The sequence below is a fragment of the Rhamphochromis longiceps genome, linkage group LG10 (assembly GCF_057381845.1).
Source record: "Rhamphochromis longiceps isolate RC_006_pf linkage group LG10, R_longiceps_female_GT1.1, whole genome shotgun sequence".
Classification (NCBI taxonomy): domain Eukaryota; kingdom Metazoa; phylum Chordata; class Actinopteri; order Cichliformes; family Cichlidae; genus Rhamphochromis; species Rhamphochromis longiceps.
Window position 1 is genome coordinate 26,717,323 of NC_140566.1, and position 22,710 is coordinate 26,740,032.

At 40.0% G+C, this 22,710-nt stretch overlaps 1 protein-coding gene across 2 annotated transcripts; it reads left to right on the plus strand.

The window, feature by feature from the left end:
* The first annotated feature begins 346 nt into the window (after nucleotides 1-346).
* On the plus strand, nucleotides 347-7,807 carry znf346 (zinc finger protein 346). Of its 2 annotated transcripts, none has more exons than XM_085421141.1 (7): nucleotides 347-624; nucleotides 2,261-2,364; nucleotides 3,039-3,134; nucleotides 3,868-4,015; nucleotides 4,105-4,332; nucleotides 4,461-4,560; nucleotides 6,140-7,807. In XM_085421141.1, the coding sequence occupies exons 1-7, from the start codon at nucleotides 567-569 to the stop codon at nucleotides 6,339-6,341; spliced, it is 936 nt and encodes a 311-aa protein (XP_085277267.1). In that variant the 5' UTR covers nucleotides 347-566; the 3' UTR covers nucleotides 6,342-7,807. The 2 variants fall into 2 exon arrangements, with proteins under 2 accessions (XP_085277267.1, XP_085277268.1); XM_085421142.1 differs by having other exon boundaries at nucleotides 347-553.
* Nucleotides 7,808-22,710: the final 14,903 nt, after the last annotated feature.

A 22,710-nucleotide genomic window follows, 5' to 3' on the forward strand; every position in this document is an offset into this window, starting at 1 on the left:
GGCTCAAATGCACTGAAAACTGTCTGTGCTGGCTGCCTGTTAGAGAACAGACCACTTATGTGTCTTATGTAGTCTGGAAGATGAGTGGATGATGGGGTGGGTGAAGTTTTCTCTGTGGTGGGGTTGGGTGGACTGTCCCGGGCTATGTGGGGCCGGGCGGCGCTGCTGCACTGGGCCCCGGTCCGTATGGGCCTGGGCCCCCTTTCCCTGGCGGGTCGCGGAGTATGGGGATGCCTACTGGGGTCAGCGGGGGAGCTGGCCCCAGGGAGGGGTCACTTGCCCCTCCCTTCCTTCCTTCCCTCCCCATCTCCAGCTGCCTCCCTCTTCCTGCTCCACCACAACCATCCACACATGCAGGGCCTTGGAGTAGGGGTGTGTCACCAGGTTGAAGAGGAGGCAACCTTTCTTCGCCTTTAGACAATAATTCTGATGGTAAAAGAGCCAAACGGGACAGGCAAAAAAAAAAAAAAAAAAAAAATAGAGAACAGACCACAGTGGGAAGTCCTTTTCCTCTGCCTGCGAGTTGCGCATGCGTAGTAGGACGCCGCTGGCTGTGAGTAGAATCTATGGCCGTCGCGATGCAGACCGACGATTTTCCTTACTTACCTTCGGGACCAGCAGAGAGTATGTGCTGTTTATTTAACAGTTTGACGTGTGTTTTAGAAGAAAAGGGCGCGGTTGCACTGTGTAAAAGCCCTCCCTGTTATAGCTTAAAATACCGGCGCTGTTGTTACCTTCGCAAAGCTAACGTTAGCCGGTACTTAAGCAATAAGCGCATCGAGTTGCTAAAATGTGCTATGCTAGCTGTAGCCGTTTCGGCTCCAAGGTCGACAAGAGCACGTCTGCATCCGATGTTGCTTTTCAGTGACTGTGAAACATTTCGCCTGAATGGTTACTAATATGGACAGAGGGAGGCATCTTTGGCTTGGCATCAACTGAAATGCGTCTTTCACGCCATGCGGATTGCACTTCTGCTGGTCTTGCTTGTGTGTTTAGTAATGCAAGCAAGATACATGTGAGATTTCAGCTCGGGACAGTGTCATAACCGCAAGTGTATGAATTATGTAAAAGTATTTGTTTTAAATTTATGCGTGTCAATATCCGATTCGATGTATTTCCAGATAGTTATCCAGGGTGTAGACCTTAGTGTACATACTCTTTATGTTAGTCTTGGAGAGTCTGTTTTGTTTGTTTCCCCCCCTCTACTTTGGAAAGGATGCCACGACCATCCAGTGTGTTTTCTTTGGTGGACATACAGATTTTTTTCTCCAGTATGTTCTTTCAGTCTCGGAATACATCAAATCGTTGATTGGGCGACTTATCTTCCCACTATACACTCTTTGCAGCCTAAATGGAAATTGTGACTGCGATCCAACCACAGATTCAATTGTCCATTTAATTTTGATGCCTCGAAAAAGACTGGCTTTGTAATTCCTAAAACCTTTCCACAGTTTGGTTATGAAATGATAATAAAAAAAAAACTGCATTTTTTCCCCTTCTGATCCTTTTTCCATTTTGGTTCCAAATTCCACATGAGCATTGCAGCGTCTTCTGTTGAGGTCCTGTCATGTTCAAAGCTGTGAGGAGTGTTTGCATAACAAGACGCCCAAGTCTGAATAACAAAAAGCTGTGACTTTAACAGGATTCCGAATCCTCTAATGTGACACATTCAGATTGTAAATGCTTAAAAATACACTGTGCTCCTACATGTGTAAAGACGACGTGACATGTCATGCCATCCTCCTACAGAGCTGTAACCAACCAATTCGGCTGCCTGTCACGATAATACACCACCTGTTTAAAAAAAATTATTTATACATATCGTTAGCTTCATAGCATAATTGCCTAAGTCATTTGACTAAGTCAATGACTTAGGCACTTATGCTATGAAGCTAACGATATATATTTTACTTTTGAGATATCAATGTGAATTAGTGATCTGCTTGGTATGAGCCAAGAATGACTAAGACTAAAAATGTTGTTCACAGATGTTTGCACAGGCATTGCCATAAACCCATAGGCAAGATAATAGTTAATCCAGAAAATTGTTTGTATTTTCCATAACACTATTAAATAAAACCAACACAAAATAGTGCATTTAAGCTCCTACATCCTTGGTAAGTAAAAGGAGTAGCTCGAGCAGATATGTTGTTTGAACTGCTGCCACAAATAGTCTCTTCACGTTGTGTTATAATTGCATTTTCCCAGATGATGTAACCTGATTTGAAGTTTCTCTCTCTCCCTTTCCTCTCCTTTGCAGTAAATAAGATGATAAAGGAGCATGGCGACCTGTTTTCTGACTCCCAGTGTAAAGTCTGCAGTGCTGTCCTAATTTCTGAATCTCAGAAGTTGACTCATTATCAGGTCAGTGAGCCCACGGTCTGCTGCGAGAGAAAAAGTGCACACTTATCACTTTTTAAGGTGTTATTATTGAATAGACTTGGCACTACATTAAAAGTTTATTTAAGCTGTAATAGCACATCATCATAAGGCTGTCCAGTAAATCACAAATATAGCAAAAGAGGGCAGAAGGGCTGTCCAACCAGCTGAGAGTAAGTGGACCTTTGGCCACACTGTTGACCAGATGTTTACTGTGATGCACTTCTCTTTTTTTCCCTGCTGTAAAGTGGATGATGAAGAGGAGACAATTCTAAGTTATTCTAAATTTTGACAAACCTGCAGATGTAAACAGCTTTTCAAATACTAATATTTAGTTTAAGTAAAATGGTTGGACATTGTTTGATTTATACGTTCATTTGTGATTGCTGGCTCTCATTGCAAAGAACCAAACTGAAGAAAAGAAGGAAATACTTACATCTAAAACCGTGTAGTTGCAGTGTTTGGCATTTATTGTGTAGTAAATTAGCAGTAGTAGATTGATGTCGATCCATAAATGCAACACTGAAATGGTTATATTAAATACAGTTATATTTTAGTTGAAATATTGATATGTTAAAGTTTGGAGACATAAATGTGTTAGAAATGTGCAGTGAATGTTTGTGTCCACTGTGGAATAAACATTGTGCTTGTCCTTTCAGAGCAAGAAGCATGCTAACAAAGTGCGGCGCTATCTTTCCATCCAAAATGAAAAAGAGCCAGCACTCAAAAAGCTGAAGCCCTTAACGTCTGACAGCGTGAGTAAAAAGTAGAGAACTCAAACCAGCACGAAGAAAACTTTTTATGAGTCACTATTACCTCGCCAACGATAAATCTGAAACAAAGTACTTTTAGAGATATCTTTGATCTTGAGCAGTTGGCTCTCCCAGTGTGTCTTGCACTTTTTCAGCGGGAGGTTTGTGTATTTTAAGACCATCAGTGAATGTTCCAGTCATATCTGCCTGCTCTTCAGTTTATATAAAACCTGCTCACATCAGCTAGCTGGGGCTGTCAGGTTTTCAAAAATTGTGATGAAATTATTCAGATGAATTTAACACAGTCTAAATAGTTTATCCTGAAAAGCTCCCCAGCAGTCATGGAACACACTGAGAATTATTTCATGATTGCTTCATTCACCATCAGGATGCCTAAACTAGGACTAGACTAGGATGTCCTCATGAACTGGGGGAATAGTTACAGCCATGTCCCACCGGTAGGAGGCCCAGGACAGGACACTCTATAGAGATTATGTCTCTCGGCTGGTTTGGGAATGCTCAGGTTGCTGGGGTACAGGATCTGAGTATCTCTGCCTAAATTGCTGCCTCTACAACCTGAATCTGTATAAGGGTTGATGGGTAGATAGGTGGATCTTTTATTCAGAGATCAATTATTAAGTCATACAAGTTGTGGAAATTAAACTTGCTGATAATCTACTGAAGGTTGAGGCTTTTTTTTTGCAGTAATATTTGATTGATTTATGTTCCTGTGCAGGACTGTAACAATGGAGACACAGACCGGTTTAAGGTGTGTCATGTATGTAACATGACCTTCTCTGCTCCAGTAGTGGCTGAGTCTCACTATCAGGGCAAAGTTCACGCCAAGAACCTGAGGTTGAAAGCAGTTGGACCTCAAGCTCTAGGTATTTAGCTTTTGGTTTTATTTCCTGTGTGTATCCTTTATGTTACCCTTTATGAAGTCTTTTTTTAAATTCTATGTCTTCTTCTGCAGTAAACTCCCAAATAGCGCCAACTCCTCAACTAAAGAAGAAACCTGCAGATGATTCAAGCGGCACTCCAGTGACAGGAAACAACAACAATCCAGACCGTTTCTGCTCCATATGTCAGGCCTCATTCAACAACCCGCTCATGGCCCAGCAGCACTATGTAGGCAAGAAGCATAGAAAACAGATGACAAAGCTTAAACTGATGGAGACGTACGGGCCATCCACAGCACCAGGTCCGATTGCAGAAGCATGAGTTTGTGCAGTTCTGTTTTGTTTTTTTAAAAAAAACAACAACTAAACTTTCAATATGCAATAAGAGCACATTGTTTGAAATTATTCCCTACTTTTCATTGATCTACAGCTTCCACAATAAATGGCTATCCATGCACCATCTGCAACATTGAACTGAACTCTGTGGAGCAGTATCAGTCGCATATCAGCGGAGCCAAGCATAAGAATCAGTAAGTACAACACTGGGGTTAGTTTTGTTTTGAAAACAGAACTTTTTGGCACCATGTGGTTACCACAAAGAGTCCACAGAGTCCTCAAATGAGCAAACAGAACATAACATAGCTACTTTTCTGTTGGCTGTGTACATGTTTGCTTCTCTCCTACTCTCTACTCTCACTCATTCTGCATTTTGATATAGTCGAATTCACAATAAATCTTTTATCACATACACATTTTCTGTTCCTGTTGTCAGAAAACAAGATGACAATGAAATGCTGATTGATTGATTTCTTTTATTTATTTATATTTTAGCACAGCCCAGAAACTACAGGGCGCCATAACACTGACTAGTCCACTTTGTTCTGCTGTGACATCAGACAAACCCTACACTCACATGTGTTAAAAACAAAGACTGCTGAGAACTGGGCTGTATGTAAAATTAAAGTTATTGCTCAAAGAGAAAGTTAACACACCATGGAGCTGGAGCCATAGCAGTTAAGTGTGGCAGTATATACTAAAAGAGCTGAGTAGCTCCCGTTGGCTGCATCTCAGGGTTACAAACAGACCTGAAGGCAAGCAGCTGTTCCAGTTTGAGTTAAAGTTACAGACACTGAAACTGAGCCCGAAACCAGGCGTATAGAAACATATTATACAAAATGATATATATCGTTGTATTTTGCATTGGAATTTCAGATATAGAATCAGGGCACCGGTGAGACTAATATTAATATAGGAAACTAACTTGGCGCTGCAGCCTCACAGCAAGAATGTTTCTGGTTCGAACTTACCAGATCTGATATGTCTCTGTGTTAACCCTGAAATAGACTGACACCCTTTCAGGGTGTACCCTGCCTCTTGCCTAATAATAGCATCCATTCATTTTCTTCTTCTTATCTGGTTTGTGGGGTCCGAAGCCTAAGCAGAAGAGCCCAGACCTTCCTCTCCCCAGCCACCTCCTCCAGCTCTCGGCTGGCCTTGGTCTACCCCAGAGCCTCCCCCAGGAGGCATCCTTGTTAGATGCCCAATCCATCTCAGCTGGCTCCTTTCAAATTTACCAGTGTAACCCTCCCTGGGATAGGGTTACCAGCCCCCCACCCCACCCTTCAGCCAGGGGAGGGAGCAGCATCTGGTGGCCTGGCCCGTCCTTTTGAAGCCCCACCACCCACAGGGGGCGCTGTAGGGGTAGGGTGCAGTGTGTGTCAGGTGGCAGCCGAGGGTGGATGCCATAGCAGCCTGATCCAGCTGTTGAGGCTGGCTATCTGACCCTTTGAAACAATAGTAACAAAACTGAAACGAGTAAAGCCGGCACAGAAATTAAAAGTAAACTGAAAAATAAAAATAAATACAAAACCATCAAACCACAGATGGAAGACAGTGGACAGTCTCCATTCTTTACTTGACCACAAAGAAGTTCTTTACATATTGTGGACCCTGTCTTCTCTGTGGCAGGGACTAAGCTAAAGCACCAACACCCACATGAAGAAGTGCATTTTTGAGACCCAAGTTGATGGTGCACAGCTAAAACATGTAGACAACACATCCTCTGGAAAAAGAGAAATGTCCTAAAAATAATTTTCTTTTATTTCAAAGAGTGAAGAAATCGAGCCTGAAGATCACAGAGAACAAACACCCGGCAGATCAATCGTACAGCAGCGATAACCAGTATGCTGCCCCCGATGACCAGTACCCGCCCGAGGAGGAGCAGTTTGGCAGAGACGACAACTACGTAGGCGGAAATAACCAGTATGCTCCAGAGGACACGGCGTACACAGAGGAGTACCAGTACACTTGAGGCTGGACTGGGATGGACTAAAGAGGTTTCAGTCAGGACTTGGAATGACACACAACAACCAGCCCCTTTAACGTATTAACAAAAAATCAACCTCTATGAACCTTCAGCTCCTGTCAGTCTCTTCTGAGTAGGTGTTTCCCTGGAACAGAGTAATGTAGCTTTGGATACTGGAACAACATTTTGAGTTTCTCACCGAAAAGGTTTTTTTTTTTCTTTTTGTTTGTTTGTTTTTATTTATTTCTCTTTAAATGGAAAAAAAAAAGAAGCTTTTCACTCGTGGAAAGTTATTTAACCCTTCAGTGCGTGATAAAGGAAGTGTAGTTCAACATCCGGGCTTAGTGTACAAACACCAAACACTAACAGGGGAAAGTCTGCTTTGAAATTTTTGTCTTAAGGGTTGGCAGCAGTCATCCCATGTTTATCCCTAAACTAACCCGTATTAACATCTCATACCTGAGCCACATGCAAGCAGTGAACTCTACAAAGCAAAGCAGCTTCATACTTCTCATGTCACCTCTTCGGTTTGGTTTGTAGGTCCTGTAAATGCATTTATTGAGACACGCGCCTTTTTCATGTCTCAAGACACAGTAACTTAGTCAAACTGAGGCTTTATGTCTGGATTTAACAGACTAAAGCTGATGTTTTAATGTCCTGGACAAAGCTGATATTATTGTTCAAGTGGCCCACAGTTTTTCTTTTTTATTCCCCTTGTCTTGGTAGCTGCAGTTTTTACTGTAAAAACACAAGAGTAGGTGAGCCTCAATTAGATAATTTTAGTACTTCAAATGGTATCCAAATGTGTCAACAACAACAACCATTGTATTCAAAGTATTTGATTATTATTATTGTTTTATAAAACATTATCTCTCTAGACTTTAAGCATACAAATGTTATCATGCAAAGTTTGAACATCATCACTGACTTTTGAAACAAAGTATAATTTTCTTTTTTTGTACTGTTTAGTTAAAGTCTAATTTTCTTTAAGAGTGTGATGTTATTAATTATCCCAAGTGTCCAAACTCTGTAGAGACTGATAGATGCTTTCTGAGCTCTGTAACTACTGTCAGTAGCAGAGATCACAGTATTTACCACGGAGAAGAAAAGAGTGATGTCAAATTAGGAAGTGATGTCAACATAAGAATGACAATAACGTTTTATTAGTCTGCTTTTCCTCATAAAGAATTGGTTCAATATTTTAATAATGAATGTCTTCAACTTTTTGGCTAAAGGGAAAAAAAGATTTTGTTTGGATGTAATTTATACCAAGAGGGCTTGTGCATACTGTACAGTACATTCTGTATTTAGCAAAAAAGAAAACAACAAACGTGGGCTTTTTGTTTTTACCCTCATCGTTTGAGTGTTCTGTGTTTTTGTGATTAAGATTTGCTTTCGATAAGTTATGTATCGCTGAGGGTACAAAAAAATGCTGCAAAGGTGTGTATAAAGTAGAGACATGTTTTAAAAGAGCTCACAGTTTCATGAGTCTTTTCAAGAAGGAGGAACACAAAGGAGATTAATGTCGGGAAATAAAATGATTAAATGCATCTGCTTCTAAAAAGCAAAATCAGTGATGTGTGAGGGCACGGCTCAGTGGAGAAATGTGCATGTAGGTGTGAGGTGAGGTAGGGGAAAAACAAAATCACAAGGGAGACGAGTGTCTGGAGACTTCACAGACCGGCAGCATCAGTGTGGCTCGCACCCTGTTATCCACTCTAAAAGAAGGAAGGAGTTTAATTCAGGCTCAGTTTAATAGTTTATATCTATGAAGTAGAGCGGGAACATTAAAGGAAAAAGGTCTGTAATGTTTATATGCACCCACACGCTCAATCAGTTTATATGAATCTGTTTAACAGATGAATGTCAAAAGAAAGTCTTTATCTTATAAAGCACTTTTCAAATTCCATTGTACAAAGTGCTTTACAAGGGCAAGAGAATAAAGCAGTAGTAACAGGAAGCACTCCGAGATCGCGAACTTTTGCCAAGGCAGCTCACTCTGTGGCCAGTATTTACTTTAGGGTAGCATGACATGACTTTTATTTTGATTATATAAACATATGTAGGAGTAGGTAATGGATAATGGGTATTGGTTTGTAAATACTGACATGAATAAGTTATTATGTAATAGACTACAGTATATCTCTAACTAGGCAGCTCATGACAATCCTTTCTTTCAAGATGTCACACATTTTGTGGTCATCTTGAAAGAAAGGCACATCTGAACCGCAAAAGTGAAAACGGGAGAATTTTAGGTGCAGTTTTAAAGATAAAAATTTGACCTTCAGATCCCAGATCAAATGTGATATATGTTGACAATACACAACACACTTGTATGACTCAAAATTTGAAAGTATATTCTTTTTAAGTCAACTTTTAAGTCATTTTTTCCAAAAGTTACAGTTTTGAAATAGGAATCTGAAATTTTGACTCTAGGTTGGCACAAATTGTTTTGTTTGTTTTCAGTGGCAGAAACAAGGTTGAGTAGAAGCGAACAAGTCGACTGACCTGATTTCCACAGACGGGCTCTTCCCAAGCCTCTGAGCCCTGACTGCAAATGCTCCTTCCCCCTTTAGTTTTCAGCTGGGCCACTAAAACAGAAAAAAGACCACAAGCTTAAAAGAGGATAAAACCAACCGAAAACAGAATACATTACAGTTAATGACATACAGCAGTAACATGTCAACACAAGGGGAGTGGAAAGAGGTGAAGAAATCATCAGTCCATCATAGCTGTCCCCTAGTAGCCTGAGCCTATAAATTAAGGACTAGTTCAGGGTCACCTAAACCTGCCATAATTATACATAGAGATGGTGTTAAAGATCTTTTTGGGTTTCTACTGAACCAGTCTGAGAGAAAAGTACTTTAGTGGGTAATATAATATGATGCCTTTAAGATACGACAGGACCCAAACATGCAGGGCCTTGAGGAAAACATACTTTTAGGTGAAGTTTGTTCCAGGGGTTGATCATGTGCTTCATTCTCCTCTTTAGCATGGATAAAGTCCATGGTTTCATTTGGGGTGTGATGAAAGTCCACCCAGGCGATGAGAGGCCTTTCTCTTGTATATTTAGATAAAGTTTAAATTGTTTTTAGACGTTTAAAGGCCATCACTGTGAAAAATAAACTGGTTTCAGGAGACTGACATTACATCCTTTGTGTTACATTGAGGAGGTGGAACAGACTGGATGAAGATCATCTCCTATCTTTCTCAATGCATAGCTTTCCATAACTTACAATGAGACACCCGCTGAACTTTTATTGCTGATAATTTCCCAGTTTGATGTGAAAGAGCTTGACCGGTCTCCACAGAAACTGTGATCCAGAGCGGTTCGAGCAGTTTGACCTCTCTCACACTTGTGTGGTTGTTGAGACAGTAGATTTGTCTTTGGAAGGAGAAGTTTAGCTCTCACACATGGGTGGATTTATTTTAAGGATTATAATAAAAACAAAGAGAATAAAACTGAAACATTTAAGGTAAAAAACCAAAGGCCAAACAGAATCTGTGCTTCAAAACTGATCAAGTGTTTATAACTTGAGAAAATTGTGTCCCAACCTTTGTAAGCTTCCTACAAGATTATATGCAAGACTTCACCCACCTGGTGGCGCACTTGCTCTTCGCTAGTGCTGGGTCAGAATGAGATGAGACACTTTTCCATAAAAAAGAAGGAAAAATGCTAGTGGTTCCAGAAAAATACTTGAAATTAAAAACAAACATGAATGTTTTCCTTAATGCACTGCAACTTGTTTTATTTCTTTTCAATTCTAATTTGACATCATCGCAGGATTTTTATGCAATTTCCTGGTTCTGCATAAGCACAAACTAACAAATTCTGATTATGCAGCCTGTAGATTTGCATATCGTTTGACAGAATCTATAAAACTATAACCAAACAACCCAAAATAATTATTTTATTTGGGTTTAAATCCAGATTTTTCACACTTCAACCCAGTCAAAAAAGGACAGGTTTGTACAGCTATGTCATGTGAGACCTGCCATGAATGTATCCCAAAGAAAGGACACTTCACTGACACATTTTGAACAAACACCTGCATGCTGTTTTATTTTTCACCTGGTCCTGATGCAAAGGAGGTCAGGTTGGCACAAATTTAAACATTTTCCTGCAGTAAAATAAATGTAAATTAATGCTTCTACAAAGACAAAAATCATGCACTGCATGTCTCCAAAGTCCTTTCAGACAGACATTTGAAATATAAAGGTTTGCACTCTGGAAGTTACAGAAAGCCTAAGGAAACTATACAACTATAACAAACAAACAAAGTTGCGAGTGGCCTAAGTTGATGAATATCACAAGTCTTACTAATCTTCTATTAATCACTTATTAATGTAATAAATATCAAATAATTTATTACATGCAATTCTGCTACTCAGCGTCTGAACAATGCAGAAACAAGAAGCATCACCTTCTCCCCTTTTGTGCATTTGTATCATTTTTACCAGCGTAAATGTGATGCTCAGAAAGGCATTCATAGTGCAGCACTGCAGCTGTTTGTACAGTACGTATGAGTGTCTCGCATACAATATGTGGAGCACACAGGGTGACATCGGGATAATGTCTAAGAGCTGCCAGACAAGATGATTTGTCTTGGTCCGCTGCAGGCTGAATGGGTTTCACCAGCATTGTAATTCAATTAAAAGAGGAATGTCAGTTTAAAATGCTCCCAGTCTGGTTTGTATATGGCATCTGTATCTTTCTTTCTTTTTTTTACAGCATCCGCCAACAGACAATGCTGAATAAATTGTGTTTTATTGTCAGTTAAATTTGTCTACTTGCCCTAAAAATGCTCTGGTTGCCAGATTGTGTTTGAGAGACACTTTAGCTGCCTTGGAGCTCTAAATTTCATCATTGTCTGTATGTAAACACAATGCGGGTTTCTACTGATTTGCATTTTAAGTGCAGCATATGTTGCATCCAGATGTTGCTTCTGCTTTAGAGAGAAACAGATGCATTGGATTAGGAGTTCAGCATCAGCAAGCTACAAATAGAGTGCTCATTGTATCATAAAACTGTCTTCTGTTTAGCGATGAGAATAAAAGAACAGAAATTCCCTGCATGTTGCTCCAGTTATCGAAGCGTCAGAGAAGAACAGTGCGGTGAATGCAATTAGAGCACCGTACAGCATGTCAAAGTAAGTCTGATAGGGGCGGACACAGCGCCCTTTGGTTTGTTTTTACATGACCCAGAAATGACTATTCTGATGCTGCTTCGGTATGTGATGACAGAGGGAATATAAAATATGACACTAGTAGTAGTTTTTGGCATATTAGTGGTGCGTGTACCTTTGGGTGGTTATCAAGACCAACTCACATTTGACATTTCATATCATCTCCAATCCAACAAACAAAAAAAATATATACAATATTTTCATAATTTGCCTGGTTGCAATAATATAGAGCCTGATTTTTCATGGTCAGGGTAACTATCAGTAGTGTGGTAGAGAAAAGTCATTGTGGAAGTCCTATTAATGTTTAATTGGAATTCTGTGTTTCCTTTATTTATTATACCAAAAACATTTACCTGTAAAGGTATATACTTAGACTCAAGATATGAGTTGGCTGAGCTTGTTGGTGATATTTAAAAACCTGCAGCATCAGTGGCTCCCCTCAACTCTGTGTTTATTAGCAGGTAAGTTAAATTAAAGATTGCGTAGTGGTCTTTTTGATCCCATTTAACTCTCAGCTGGTCTAACAGCGCAAAAGCATTTTACTCAGGAGAATTGGTAAAATTAGCGGTGACCCCTGCTGATGTTTTAAGTCACTTCTGCATTGATGTTCATCCATTTTTTTTATATACAGTCTCTGATTACACCTGACTAATGTAATTTGATTGTCAGGACATAAATTAGATTTCAAGTAGACTTTGGTGGATTTAATTGTCTAAAAACAAAACTTTACTGTTTCCTTCCTGTTTCCTGTATAATTTTTATTTTACATAAGATATTAAATTTTTGCAATATCCAGAATGGCAAAAGCTTGCTTGGCAAAAGTGGGCTAGTCTTTTAATCCAAACGATGATTTATCTCCAAACAAATGAATGTGACATCACTAAATAGATCTATTCTTCTGCAAATATGGTTGTGCGTCACTGAGAGAGGTGTCCAATCAGAAAAGGCTAATGTTTATCTATGTGGACTTTTTTGTATTTATTGCTTATTACTGCATTTAAGCAATAACTTTTTGATTACTGATAATTTCTTTTAAATAATGCAGTGAGAAGCAGCTCATGTCTCAGGGTTAAAATGGAGGGAGAAAGTACAGTATGTGGCTTTTTCCCCCCCAATCTGGTGTCTTGTTCCATTTCCTGCACTGTGTAAGCCGTGTCCTCAAAGGATCAAAAGAAAAATCAATCCGGCAAAGTTGCTGAAGGTTTTCTGCCATCGGATCTTTGCCTCTGTTTGCAGGATGGGGGTTTCTGATTTACATCTCAGATACAAAAGAAAACATCAGTGTCTGACTCTGTTTTATTTAATCACGCAGAACTACACACTCAGGAAGGAAGAGTATAAACCTCCAAAATCCTGATGTAACTCTAGATATTTAAAACAGACCCCTTTTCCCTCCCTCTGACACTGTGAAGCAGGAGATACTCTGCATGTTTAGCGTCACTGTAGAGCTTTTTAGGAAGGTCCAAGCACCATAACTAAAAAGATTTGCTTTTATTTATTTTTTTATTGTTCCCTTCATTAAAGTCCGTTTGTTCTATGACAGAAATGTTGTATTTCATGGCTTTACATGTCTTGTTGCATAGCTTGTTTGCGAGTTTTTGTGAGCATATTATGTTGTTGTAATCATTTTTCAAATTTTAAACACTAAACTTCTAAGAGCAGAATAGAGAAAATGATAAAAAAGAAGCACAAAGAGACCAAAAAGTGTCAAAGAGCAGAATGAGGCAGACTGCGGGCTTGCACTCTGTAACAGCTTTCGGAAGATTTTTTAAATGGAGCCATCCGCAGGCCGAATGCATCTCAATGAACAACGAACAAAAAAGAAAAAAATCCTCTTTTTGAAGCACAGGTGCAGGAGCTGCACTGCACATAACGGGATTGCATTAGGGTGATGAATTCTTATTAGATAAGGTGGTAGATTGTACTTTTCCTCTATTACTGCCAAGGCTATAAAATAATTATCTCTGCAGTTGATGCTCCACTTGGTATTTAACATTCTAATCAATTCAAGCGTGAGGCTTTCAGCCTAGTCTTTATATCCATTAAGAAAATTGATTGAATTATCTCAACCAGGTGGCTGTGGCTCAGGAGGCAGAGCGGGTCATCTACCCAATGTATGATCACTGGTTTGATCCTGGATCCTAATCTCTGCAGCTCGGGAAGTTTCTTTGGGCAAAATACTGAATCACGATGCATCTGTGTGTGTGAGTGAGTGTGTGTGAGTGTTAGGTAAAGGACTTGGAATGTGTGTGTCAATGTGCGAATGAGGCTTGTGGTAAGAAAACTGCTTTGAGTGCTCAAATTGAGTGGAGATGTGCTATATAAGTACCAGCCCCCTTTAACATATCTAATTTGCTAATGCACTAAAATGATACTCAATTATTTAACAATGAATGTAAAAGGAGTAGCTTGTAATGACAACTCCCCTCATAATTTTACCAGATCTGCTCAGCGCTTCAGAGAGCTTTACCACCCATGAACTAAATCTTGAAGTGTTATTTAAATTCTCACTAATCTTTTTCAGAACACTGCACGCTGATCAGCACCACACAGCAGCCAGGCAAAGTTAACATCCAGCTATTGTAGTTTGCGAGTGCGTAGGAGATAGCTTAGGATGTTTTACATGGAAAAATTATAAGCGCTCATTTATGGGATGTTAATAGGACTTCACTGAGTCAGCCCCCATGCCTGAAACCATCTTACTGAAATATAAAAACATAAAAATTCTTATGATCCATAAATGTTCCTTCAGGTATTCTTTCAGGGGATCCTGTTGGATTCAGTCATTAAGCCTCACCCAAACAATCAGCAGATTTTAGCACAATGTTGGCGTTTCATGGCAAAAACTAAACATCGTTACTATTCTCTCATAACAAGTCTGACCGATTGTTCGCATTTTGCAAAAGATAAAATAAAGGTTGAGGTTTTTGTCTTAAAGTGGGTTTAAATAGTTTAGTTTCAGACAATTTTGGTACCATGAAGTTAAACTGAACAGTCTCGCAACAACTGGCTCTGGTTGCTGTCATCAAACTCAAGCACCATGGGTGTTTTTCAGCTTCTTAACCAATGGGACTGTTATAAGTTTATATGGGATTAGAAGCCATAGTAAAAAAGTAATAGGTTACATATGCTTGACATTGAGACACTGTTTGTGTAGATGCACCTCTAGTTTATTACTAACTTTCTCTTATATTAAAGAAGCTGCTAGGACGGCCTCCCATGCAGTGGCTGGTAAACATAGTCAGACATTAGAAAATGAAGAGCCAGATTTTTCCTTTAGACGATTTCTCAAATCAAATGTTCATAAGAAAGAATAATGATCAAACTTTAAATGGATATTTAAACTTAACCATCAACCAATCACCCAGTGGTTATTATCTATAACAGGTTTACAAGTTGACAGTATTTAAGAGTACACAACTCTTTCTGCCACTTCAGACACACTTTTGCATATTATATTTGTGCACAGTCATGTGGGACTCTTTTTTTGCCCCTGTATTGCTGCACTGTCGTTCGTGCACACTGCAGAAAGAAAACAGCCAATCAAAGGAGGTGGGTGGCTCAGGCTTTCAGCAGCTCATTCCCCAGCATGCACCAGGCATATTTCCCATCAGCCATCAGTCAGTGAGGCAATCTATTACTGACAGACGGGAAGCACCCACATCTAGGTCTTGGCCTTGAAGAAGAAGCTGTGGGACACAGGTGTAGTGTGTGAAGTTTTGTCTGCTCGGTAGTAATTTCAACACTTCATCCATGTGTCTAGGTGTGTATTTGTGTCTCTGTGTTGATGTTTTGTCTCTTTTACCAACTCTCTATGTGTGACTGTTTATGAATCCTTTACAAACACAGTGTGGTTTTCCAGATTTAAACCAGCTTTCACTGAATTTCTCAGTATCATTTAGTTGGAGTTATGCGTCTGTTCCAGCAACATACTCGACATAACCTGACATGCAAATGCACCTACACATCATGCTGCTGTGATTGGAAAACTTTCTTGTTCCTGTGCATTTCTGGCTGTTTTTCACAGCAGTTGAATATAAAATAAAAAAGTCACTGTCATAGGGAATAATAATCATAACATTGTGGAGGTATGTAAAGACGACAGGAGAGGTCTCAGTGTCTCACTCCAACTTTATTAACGGATTCACCAGAACTCCACATACAAAAAGTGCCAGAATCTCCAACCCAACACTTCCCTTAAACTTGGGTGTGAGTGGAGCCACCTGGTGGTCCGCCACAATGTCAATATAAGGACTCACAAATGTCAGCAAATTCCTGGGCGGGGGTAGATTGTTAGAACTATCCAAAGAAGAAAAGTTTGAGAGACAAACATGTTTGGCCCTGAAAAATGACACATTCACAACAAAGAGCGACGACCCAGAAGAGAAAGAGTCCCAGTTTTTATTTTTTCTATCAGCTGGCAACGAATATAAAAACTGGGACATAAGCACACAGTAATTAGCACATAGTGCACCAGCACAAGCATAAATATCAGCAATGATGTTGTCCACTAACATAGGTTGTGCTAGGTTACGTCGGTCATAGGCTCTACAGAGATTCACCGTTTCTTGTTGGACTTTGTTTCTCATGGCAGTTTCATTTTAAGGACGTGACCAGTACCCACGATGTACAGAGTCCCCCTAATGTGAAAAAACCTCAATTATGTAACACTTCAACACCTGATACCTCATGACAGCTGCTCGTGCACAGATTATAGATTATAGATCATCTGCTGTGTTGTCAGGTTGTCACAGTTAATCTGAGTGTGACTGATAGAAGCGACGACGAGAAGTAACAGTGAAAAAGTAAAAGGTGTGAAATAATAAGTTTGATATTTTATAAATAAAATATTTAAGCGTAAACACGATGTCATTGAACAATAAGACACCAAAAAGTGTGGCTAATTCATTCGCCAAAAAAAGAGCTAAAAAGAGGTCCTGCACACACACACACACATGAATAATTTTTATAGCTATCCCAACAACACAGTTGCTGTTAATTCTGTTTAAAGCCACGATTGTGCATTAAAACCTAATACTGTGTCCCCCCCCCACCCAAGGAGAGCAAAATAAAAACAGCTGTTCATCACGATTTCCTTTTTTCATATTCAGCTCATGCAGTAAGCAGATCCTTCTCATGCTCAGGCTGATACTGCAGGACTTAATAACTGTGACAGTGCAGCTGTAGAGTGCACATACTTGGACTACATGTTTCATGAATGGGCCAAAATGAACCAGGAAAGGCAAATTTTGAAATGAAAAGGGCAACACGAGCGTCTTGGCTGCTTTGAAAGGGTTGTTTGTTTATTCAGTTATTGTTTTCATTTAAAAAGTTAATATTAATTGATCACTTTGGCACCACTGCTGATGCAACTGCTGTGACTCCAGCTGCCATCTCGCGTCATCAGCTTGTAGCCTTTTCGATAAGCTGTCTGATTATTCTCTGCAGTTGTGGATTCTTTGGAAGGTTCTTCTATCCTCGCTGTGATCCCAGTGTGAGTTTGAAGCTGCCAATTTCTGTGCCGATAAAGCTTCAAGTGCCCCATATTCTGTACGTGTTGCTTAAATAACAGTTCAAAGTTTGTTTGTATACCAGTGGCAGATGGTCTGTGGAGGCTATTTATATAGTTCCAAATCACAACAACAGTCGTCTCAAGGCGCTTTATATTGTACAGTAGATTGTACAATATTAGCTACAGAGAAAAACCCAATAATCATATGACCCGCTATGAGCAAGCACTTTGGCGACAGTGGGAAGGAAAAACTCCCTTTTAACAGGAAGAAACCTCCAGCAGAACCAGGCTCAGGAAGGGGCGGGGCCATCTGCTGCAACCGGTTGGGGTGAAAGAAGGAAGACAGGATAAAGACATGCTATGGAAGAGAGCCAGAGATTGATAACAGATATGATTCAATGCAGAGAGGTCTATTAACACATAGTGAGTGAGAAAGGTGACTGGAAAGGAAAGACTCAATGCATCATGGGAATCCCCCGGCAGCCTACGCCTATTGCAGCATAACTAAGGGAGGATTCAGGATCACCTGGTCCAGCCCTAACTATATGCTTTAGCAAAAAGGAAAGTTTTAATCTAATCTTAAAAGTTGAGATAGTGTCTGTCTCCCGAATCCAAACTGGAAGCTGGTTCCACAGAAGAGGGGCCTGAAAACTGAAGGCTCTGCCTCACATTCTACTTTTAAATACTCTAGGAACAACAAGTAGGCCTGCAGAGCGAGAGCGAAGTGCTCTAATAGGGTGATATGGTACTACAAGGTCATTAAGATAAGATGGGGCCTGATTATTTAAGACCTTGTACGTGAGGAGCAGGATTTTGAATTCAATTCTTGATTTAACAGGAAGCCAATGAAGGGAAGCCAAAACAGGAGAAATATGCTCTCTCTTTCTCTAGTCCCTGTCAGCACTCTTGCTGCAGCATTTTGGATTAACTGAAGGCTTTTCAGGGAGTTTTTTGGACATCTTACATATTTGTTTAATATGTGCGTTGAAGGACATGTCCTGGTCAAAAACTACTCCAAGGTTCCTCACAGCGTTACTGGAGGCCAAGGTAATGCCATCCAGAGTAAGAATCTGGTTAGATACCATATTTCTAAGCTTTTCAGGGCAGAGTACAATAACCTCAGTTTTATCTGAATTAAGAAGCAGAAAGTTAGCGGCCATCCAGGTCTTTATGTCTTTAAGACATTCCTGCAGTTTAACTAATTGGTGTGTGTTATCTGGCTTCATGGACAGAGAGTTGGGTGTCATCTGCATAGCAGTGAAAATGTATGCTATGTCTTCTAATGATGCTGCCTAAGGGAAGCATGTATAGTGTAAACAGAATTGGTCCTAGCACCAAACCCTGTGGAACACCATAACTGACCTTAGTGTGTGAAGAGGACTCTCGATTTACATGAACATATTGGAGTCTTTTAGATAGACATGATTCAAACCACTGCAGTGCAGTACCTGTAATACCTACAGCATGTTCTAATTGGTCTAATAGAATATTATGGTCGACAGTATCGAGTCCACTGTCAGAGGCCATAAGAAGATCATTTGTAACCTTTATTAAAGCTGTTTCTGTGCTGTGATGAGCTCTGAAACCTGACTGAAACTCTTCAAATAAGCCGTTCCTCTTCAGATGATCAGTTAACTGTTTGACAACTACTCTTTCAAGAATTTTTGATATGAAAGGAAGGTTAAGGTTAAGGAAGGTGAAGAAGTTCATGAAGTCATTACTAGTTAACGTTAAAGGGATGGTTGGCTCAACAGTGCTCTGACTTTTTGTCAGCCTGGCTACAGTGCTGAAGAGAAACCTGGGGTTGTTCTTATTTTCTTCAATCAGTGATGAATAGTAAGATGGCTTTGCGGAGGGCTTTCTTATAAAGCATCACACTATTTCTCCAGGCAAAATGATGATCTTCTAAATTTGTGACACACCATTTCCTGTCCAGCTTACGAGTTATCTGCTTTAGGCTACGTGTTTGAGAATTATACCACGGAGTCAGGTACTTCTGATTTGAGGCCTTAGTTTTCACAGGAGCTACAGTATCCAGAGTCGTACGTAGTGAGGAGGTAAAATTATTAACAAGATAATCGACCTCTGTTGGAGTAGCGTTCAGATACCTGCTCTGCTCTGTGTTGGTACAGGGCATTGAAGATGATAACAGTGGGTGGATTATATTCTTAAACTTAGTTACAGCGCTTTCAGAAAGACATCTACTGTGATAAAGTCTACTCTCCACCGCTGTGTAATCAATTATTGTAAATGTAAGTGTTATCAGGAAATGATCAGACAGGAGAGGGTTTTCAGGAAACACTGTTAAATGTTCAGTTTTTATGCCACATGTTAAAACAAGATCTATAGTGTGATTAAAGTGGTGGGTGGGTTCTTTTACATTTTGAGAGAAGCCAATTGAGTCTAATACCAGATTAAATGCCATGTTGAGGCTGTCATTTTTAGCATCTACATGAATGTTAAAATCACCCACAATAATTATTTTATCTGAGCTGAGCACTAAATCAGATAAAAAGTCTGAGAAATCAGACAGAGACTCTGTGTAAGGCCCAGGTGGACGATAGATGATAGCAAGTAAGACTGGTTTCTGAGTTTTACAGCTGGGGTGGACAAGGCTAAGCATCAGGCTTTCAAATGAATTAAAAGTCTGACTTGGTCTAGGCTTCACGGAAATTATACAGTGTCATCTCTCCTTCTGCTTTATTTAAAGGGGCAGTTCATCCAAATTACTCAAGCTGGCTGAGGTTTTGCAGACATGTGACTGCTTGCCATGTGACAATAACTTGTCCACATCATGGTGTATTCCCCAACCAGCTGGTAAGTGGTTGCTGGAGGTTGATAGAAGTTGCTGGGAAATCAATTTGCCTCTTCCTGCAGATGGTTACATTGTGGTTGAGTCATGACCACTTTGATTGTTCCTTGCACGAGTTTTGGTTGCTTGCAGACTGCTGCAGTCTCCTGTAGTTTGCATGGACAGGCCAACTTGTCAACAAACATTCCCCAGCTGCTCTCTAAGCATAGTGAAACTGTGCGTGACACAAAGGAGTTTGCCTTCAAAGTAAAAGCTACCCCTTTTTGAAATGTGTTGGCTTTTTTTTAAGGTAAATATTCTTTGTTTCCGGTTTCTGGCACATTTTTTTTCAGGTTTTACTACAGCTCGGCTGGTGGTTGGCAAGTGTTTGCAGACAAGTTGACGTCTTCCAGTCAAACTACAGGTGACTGTGGCAATCTTCCAGCGACCAAAGCAATAACAAGAAAGGTTTGTAGTGCAGCACCCTCTTTGTGACTTTATTTCACTCAGTGATAGCCAGAAACTTTCGGCAACCGCTTGCCAGCCAGCTGGAGAATACACATTTTCCCGTTGGTTGTATCCTGTCAAATATGGGAGGCAACTCTCAATGTGCGCATGACATCACGTGAGAAATCTCTATTTACAGTCAGGCCTCTTTTTCTTGAGATTTCTCAGCCATCTACTGCAGGTGGCTGGGTGGTCGCGTTACAACCCCCCTGACAGTACACACACTTTCTCTCTCTCAACCACACACACTCGCACACAAACAGAGTAGCTTTTCCTCCTTTCAGAGGACATTATGTAAATAATCAGTGATTGGTATTATGGGAACATTCTTTTTGTTCCAATATGGTGACTCAGTAAACAGATTCATATCTCCACAAGAAGACACATATATGCAAACACACACACACACCAACCCTCTCTCCCTCTATGGCATCAGAAAATTCCTGTGGATTAGATCTAATTCTTGTGACAGATGGACAAATGGTGGTGGTAGTTTGTGTGTGCATGAGAGAGCAGCTGGGAGCACGAGGTAAAACCTGCATCCAACAGGCTGCTGGGGCTGTCAGCAGACACCTGTTTGAACCCCGACCCCCTGCTCCTCCTCCTCCTCTTCGCCCAATTCTTCCCCCCCGGATACTTGATATGTGGGGTAGAGAGAGGGAGAAGGGTGTAAGACAGATGTAGATAGAGGAGGAGGAAGGGGAGCTAGGGAGAAAACAGCTGGATCAACTGAATGTTTCCGTTTTCTGTTTCCTGTCTCAGATTTGTCAGGACTGTTTCTAGGAGGGGGAGACGAGTTTTGCTAACTTCTGTCCACCACAGGATGGTTGATGATTAACACTGACATGCCGTGCTACATTCTACCAGATGTTGAGGTTTCTGACTTAGATTTAGAGCCTTTTATAGCCAGAATTGAAGTTATCTGCTGAATATGTACATGCCGAATATGTAAATTTTGAAATCTGAAGCAAAAATGTGTGTTTGAAAGTTTTAGCCTGCAGACTATAACTTTTCAAAAGATGTTTAGGTCCCAAAAATGATACTATGTTGCTAAAATAAGCATTTAATAGACATCTCTCAGCTTAAATCACCTATATTTGATTTAAAGGTTAAATAGGTACATTTTATTTGAACAAAATGACTAAACAGTGCAGCTCCTCTAACAGCCACTTGTGTCATGGTTGATTGTGTTAAAATGCCTCTGTATTAAAACATGTTTTGGAACTTGTGGTAAAGGAGAAAAATGCCATAGCAACCGTACATCATACAATAACTCACTGATTTGAATTTTGTTAAGACTTAAGTATGCTGACAAAAGCAGCTGTGGTTGGCAGCTGTCTGCTTCGTCTGACCTCGTCTAACTAAAATCACTGAACCACTACATTTGTGCTTTTGTTCCCTCATTGGGAATATCTGACAAATACGAAATAAAATAGGATTCTAGTCTAAGAAGCTTGTATTTTAGTTTTAGCGAGTAAAATTCTAACTAACCTTTAGTGACTTTGTTAGCAGTAATTAGCAAATATTTGTGTCAGTGCAATATTGTAATGTATCTGAATAACCAAGTTAGCACGCATCAGTGGATATCTTTTTTTATTATCACTTTTTGCTACAAAACTTGGTAACAGCCAAAATGTTTTTTATTTGTAAAAAACATTATTTGAAATAGTAATCGCTTCAACTAATGTCAATTTAAAAGCAGTTTAAAAACATCAGTGTTTAACTGTAGTTGCTTTTATTTACACAATGTGTGTTTTAATCATTTTAATTTTCCAATAAATTGTTAATTAATTAAATAATTGACACCACTTTATGTACTAACTGACTGTGTATAGTTGGGGACTGTTTTTAATTATCTGCTTCTCTTTCTTCTTGTAGACATTAATAACATGATCTGCCTTCCCTAAGATACACTTTGCTCCACTTGTTCAGTCAGTTCAGTCCCTGTTTTCATGATTTATTCAGTGTCAAAACTGTTTGCCGGGAAACACGGGGCAGACAAAGTCAAGAGGAAACTGAGGCGCCCTCCTGACCGCAGAGAAACAGTGCCAAAGCCGCAGTCAGACAACAGGTGAGCGGTTACGCTCTCGGGCACGTCTCATTGATATTCTAACCTATTGCACTTTCCCAGAGAGAGGACTCCCCTGTGGAAACATATTACTGCCTTACAGCTCTCCCCCCCAACTGCAGGCTTTGATCTTCTCAATGTGAAGCAGATCCCAGGCGAGGCTGAACGGCAGTTAATATGACCAGTGAGGCTCTGAGGATAAATACGTGAAAATATATGTCCATTCCTGTGAGTGAGTGAGTGAGTGAGTGCATGAAGAGTGAAAAAGAGAACAGCATTAAAATGTGTTCACCAAAAAAACAAAAGACAAA

Excerpts from the sequence above, each read along its gene's own strand:
- znf346 (XM_085421141.1), top strand. The coding sequence starts at position 567 with ATGGCCGTCGCGATGCAGACCGACGATTTTCCTTACTTACCTTCGGGA. Across the intron at positions 4,333-4,460 it reads CGGGCCATCCACAGCACCAG|CTTCCACAATAAATGGCTAT; the intron begins GTCCGATTGCAG and ends ATTGATCTACAG. Across the intron at positions 4,561-6,139 it reads GGAGCCAAGCATAAGAATCA|AGTGAAGAAATCGAGCCTGA; the intron begins GTAAGTACAACA and ends TTTATTTCAAAG.